The sequence below is a fragment of the Siphateles boraxobius genome, unplaced genomic scaffold, assembly GCF_051911475.1.
Source record: "Siphateles boraxobius isolate OS27281-9 unplaced genomic scaffold, OSU_SipBor_1 1, whole genome shotgun sequence".
Lineage (NCBI taxonomy): Eukaryota > Metazoa > Chordata > Actinopteri > Cypriniformes > Leuciscidae > Siphateles > Siphateles boraxobius.
The window spans coordinates 28,895,885-28,901,315 of NW_027508699.1; the positions used below are offsets into that span (position 1 = coordinate 28,895,885).

General features: G+C 35.5%; 1 protein-coding gene across 1 annotated transcript; it reads left to right on the forward strand.

Moving 5' to 3' along the window:
- Positions 1-3,067: 3,067 nt before the first annotated feature.
- ing5b (inhibitor of growth family, member 5b) lies at positions 3,068-5,196 on the forward strand. The gene is made up of 8 exons (XM_077232627.1): positions 3,068-3,279; positions 3,598-3,669; positions 3,768-3,934; positions 4,016-4,127; positions 4,252-4,345; positions 4,444-4,579; positions 4,754-4,815; positions 4,929-5,196. The coding sequence occupies exons 1-8, from the start codon at positions 3,243-3,245 to the stop codon at positions 4,966-4,968; spliced, it is 720 nt and encodes a 239-aa protein (XP_077088742.1). The 5' UTR covers positions 3,068-3,242; the 3' UTR covers positions 4,969-5,196.
- The last annotated feature ends 235 nt before the right edge of the window (positions 5,197-5,431 follow it).

Genomic DNA, 5,431 nt, shown 5'->3' on the forward strand with positions numbered 1-5,431 from the left:
AGCGTTGCTATCTGAAGTAAACATAAATGACACACCTGACGCCATAATGAAAACCAGCAGCATGTATTTGTTCATGTTGAATATGATCAGATCAGTGTGTGTCAAAGCTCTCAGTGCTCTTACTGTCTGTTACTGATGCTTTCCGCTGTTCACTTATCAAGACATTCAGACACTTCATGATCTCTGAGTGTAAAACCAAAGCTTTGAACCTTCATTGTTTAATAGTATTTTTTATTTTTATTTTAAATGCAGTCAAAATATTATTAATTATATTGTTCATTGTTGCACTTCGAGAATGTCTGAGAACACTGACACCTTGTGGCACATTACACTGCATAATCTGTTGTGATAATGCATTGAAACTATTATTCTTTGTATGGATTTAATGTAATAATTTAACAATGTACAGGATGCTTCATTCACTTTGTTTCTGTGTCTATTGCTTGTTCTCACTGGATTAAATAAGGAAAGGTTATTGTACTGTGTTTCTGTGTTTCCTGTGACTGTGGGCCTCAGAGCACAGTAATACACAGCAGAGTCTGATACTTCAGCAGAGGAGATCTCCAGATCCACATGGATTTGTTCCTTTTTTGTTACTTCAACAGAGAGTCTTGGATCTACACCAGATACCTCAGGTTCTTTTGCAGCACTGTGGGTTGATACAAGAAATTCAGGCATTGATCTTCCATTCTGACGATACCAGAAGAGATTCTCTGTATATCCAGTGGAGGAATAACTACAGGACAACTTTACAGTTTGTCCCTCATCAGCACCAACATCTGTTTTGTTTGGTTTGATGGTATTTCCAAAGACAGCAGCTGAAAAACAGAAGAACAATGTGTTGCTTAATGGAAAAAAATATTTGTGAAATACACACCTCAATCAAAGAAATACACACCTGCTAAGGCACAGAACAGAATAACTGAATGAAGATCCATTGTACAAGTGTTCACTGTGAGAAGAGTCAGACTGAATCGTTTCATCCACAGTCTCTTTCAGACACGATGAGATCATGTCAGATCTGTGAACACTGAGTCCCTCCTCTCTGAGCAACATCATGTCTATATTTCACACATGGGGAACAGAAGAAAGAGCCAATAACACTCATTATGTTTTCTGTGTGCTATAAATTCATCTACTAAGTTATATGATTCCCATAATATACCATTCAAAAGTTTGTGGTCAGTAAGTTTTTGAAATGTTTTTGAAAGACGCCTCTTTTTCTTAGCCATTACTCAGTCTTCAGTGTCACATGATCCTTCAGAAATGATTATAAAAAGCTGCTTTGCTGCTCAAGAAGCATTATAATTATTTGTATTATCAAAGTTGAAAACAGTTGTGCTGCTTAATATTTCTGAAACTGTGATGCATTTTATTTTAAGAATCCTTTGATGAATAAAAAATTCAAAAGAACAGCATTTATTTAAAATAGATTTTTTTTCCTTACTGAAAGTAAAAATGTAAAAAGAAATCTGCTATGTACCATTGCTTATCTAAATGTATTGATGATGATGATGATGATGATATAACTATAAAGAATATCATCAGCACAGGCTTTATTTGACGTTTTAGATAACTTTACTAAATCTAAGAAGCACAGACTAAACCATCCGTAAGCAAGCATGTTGCTCTTGTGTTTTTGTATGTGGGTTGACTTCAGTTGTCTCACAGTGGGCTTCAGGGCACAGTAATACACGGCAGAGTCAGACACATGCACATCCTTGATTGTCAGAGGAACTGTTAATGCAGATGTGTTGAGATCTGCATTAAATCTCCGCTTGAACTCTTCGTCATTGTTGCTCGATCCAGAAAGTCTCATCAGCATGTACTTTGGGGATCCATTTGTCTTCTGTTGGTACCAGAAGAGATTTGGATACTGAGTGCTGGTTGCTTTGTAAGTGCAGTCAAGAGTGACTGTTCCATCTTCAAAAGCTGTCATAACTTGCTTGGACTGTATTACATTGTCCTGTGCTGTGCATCCTGTACAATCAAACATAAATCATTGTCCACAAAAACATATTAACTTTATGATTAAAAAAATCAAGAAAGTCAAAATGCATACCTAGGATTAATGCTGTCACAAAAAGTATATTACTGTAGCACAGTGCCATGATTGCAGTGTTAAATATATGCAAAATAATATTAGAGATATTCACTAGACCTTAAACACTTATGGTAGGTCTTATTACTGCTTCCATCACTTAGAATTGCTATACAAAACCTGGGAGGAGTCATTAACATATAGACTTTCCTTATTACCTCGAAAGGTTTACACTGCTTATTTTATTATTCTCATATTATTTTTTAACAACAACAATATTACCATTGGGCTTGCTTCAAATACACAATTTAAGCACATTCTTTGATTTAAATGTAGGCCTAATTGTATTCCATTGCATGCCATTAATAGTGGTGGAATGTATTGCCCAATAGGTTAAATCATTTATTCTTTTCTTTTAGCACAAAATCTTACTCTATTTAAAAAAATATGTCTATGGTGTTGCACCCCAACATCTAGTGTTTTTGCATGAGGGTTAAATGTGATTTGGTCACAGTGTGTCTCAGAGCAACACGTGCTGAGGATGACTTTCAGGCCTCTGGTATATCACTTAACTCCATTAGACAGCCATTCCACCATGTCCAATGCCCATGTGCTGTATTCATGAAGAGAAAATACAGAACAAATTCAGTAGTTAAACCATCTATTGTAGGCTATTTCACTATGAGTCTAACAGGCTATTTTGTAGGCTATTTTGAATATGAGGCGCAACCTGTCACTTCACTTGATTCCTAAGACGACACTGCCACCTTGTGGTGAGATCTGAACATACTAACTAGTATCATCCATAGACTGTAAGGTATCATCACGTTGTCTTGTCCATCACTTTTAAGAATGATAGAAAATACATAAGGTTGCAGTTACTATTAAGAAACCAACTACACAGTAGGCCTATACAATATACACTTAAAATTGCATAATACCCACCGAAACAAAACTCCAGTGCACTAGAGGGCGATCTAGAGCAAGTTGTTACTTGATGTAGTGCAGATGAAGATGTTACGCTACAATATATGAGTTATAAAGCACATGGATAGTTGTATCTGTTTACGTAATAGCATTATGGTTGATCAATTTCTTATAAGAATCTAATAGTCTCCACAGCGACTCCAGGAAAGGAAATTCAGCGCGCGCTAAATAAACCATCGTACACGCCTTCAGTACAAAGCCCATACTAACAAAAATGGCGAAAGGAATGTACTTAGAACACTATTTAGACAGTAAGTTTCTTAAATTATAATCTTCTAAACTTGTTGCCACATTTGAATTACTGGAAAGTAATCTGTCAATGTAATCAACTCAAACTGTTGCTGCACTTCTGAGTTGAGGAGTTATTGTGTTTCAACATTACAAATGTATCAGTCTTATGTGATAAACTGCTGAAGTATACTTGACTGTGTGACTGCATAATGTTGTGCATCTAATAATACGCTTGGTCAGTATGTAAAGTTAACTAACTACACATGCATGTTGTTGCTTTTCCTGCCATGTAAATACAGTTTGCGTGATTTTTTTAATTATATAATCATTCATTCCAGGTATCGAGGGACTTCCCTGCGAGTTGCAGAGAAACTTTTCATTAATGGGGGATTTGGATAATAGAACTGAAGGTATTAATGTTTGGATCAGTATCACAAATATTCATTTCAGGTCATTACAGTGAAATCACTTTTTAATGTTCTCTAATCATTCTTACTGTTTTTCACAGAGAAAAAAGCAGAGATAAGTAAACTAGCTTCTGAGTATATTGGAAATGTTAGAAATATGCCATCCGAGGAGCGTGTCCAGCATTTAAAAAAGATTGAAAATGCCTACAGCAAATGCAAAGAGTACAGCGATGACAAAGTTCAGCTTGCAATGCAGATATATGAAATGGTGAGATGCAGAATCCTCCGTTTTGTATTTGCTTGTCCTACTTCATGCATCAAGCAAAAACAAGTCTGCTTGTATTTCCAGGTGGATAAACACATTCGGCGTTTGGATGCTGATCTAGCACGCTTCGAGAATGATCTGCAGGAAAAACTGGACTCAGGTAGCCCGGATAGCTCTGATGAAAAGCAATCACGAAGTAAGTCTTATTGTTCAGAATATATGTATGTTTATGTACATTTATATAAGATACAATGAATGCCCATTTAATCCATTTTGCTGTAATTAAGGGTAAGACTAAACAGACTAATTTGTTGTTTCAGAGGATAAGAATATAAAAGACAAGAGGGGATCTAATGGAAGAGACAAGAAAGGATCAGATCAAGACTCACCGAAGCTGAAAAAACTGAAAACTGGGTAACAGTGATTTAATATGGATGCATTGTAATGATGCAAAAGTAGATTATTATAAGGCTTTGTATCCAACTCTTAATTTGTGTCTTTTCTCTCACTAGTTCCAACATAAGTGAATCTCTGCTCGCCATGCATCCATCAGATGTCCTGGATATGCCAGTAGACCCTAATGAACCCACGTATTGTTTGTGTAGTCAAGTATCATATGGAGAAATGATTGGATGTGACAATTCTGATGTGAGTAATAAAGTGTTTATATATATATATATATATATATATATATATATATATATACACACACATATGCCTGAATGGTCTTAATGGATAGACATTGTTGTAAATAACTGAGGTCATCTTATTATTGTTGATAACGTAAAAGTCTTTTCAAAAGGTTTTCTTCTCTTTTAACAGTGTCCAATAGAATGGTTTCACTTTGCCTGTGTCGGCCTAACAACCAAACCGAAGGGAAAATGGTGAGCTAATTCCCCTTATTTTGTACTAATTTTATTTGCACACTCCACATACTGAGTGACATCTCTTTGTAGTTAATATTGCAGTTTTCAAATATTTTGTTCTCCAATTACAGGTACTGTCCCAGATGTACCCAAGATATGAGAAAAAAATAGCATATTAGAGTGAATCCTGAATCAAATATCCAGTCCCTTTCTTGGTTAATATCATAATCAGTGGAAATCAATTGACTTTTTGTATCAGTGCCTTTCTTCTTTGCTATGTAGATGACCATGAATGTTACAACGGGGAAGAATAAAATGTATTTTCCAGTTGCTACCAGCAGAGGGTTTGAATCTCTTTTTCATAGCTTTAAAAATAAAGTTTATTTATGATGACGCTCACCATTGTTACTTTTTATGTCTTGTCTAAGCCATTTAATCTTGTATTGTACCATCTATAAAAAAGTTAAAGTTTTAAATAACGCCTGACTCTCGTATGACTTAAATGAAACAGTTACGTTGGCATACCAGCGAATCGTAGAATAAAGTAATTTGTCAGAATCCGACCAGTGTAGGGAAATGTAGTTTTAGAGTACGCCATTTTAGCGCAGTGCAAGAAGATCTAAACTCATTTCCC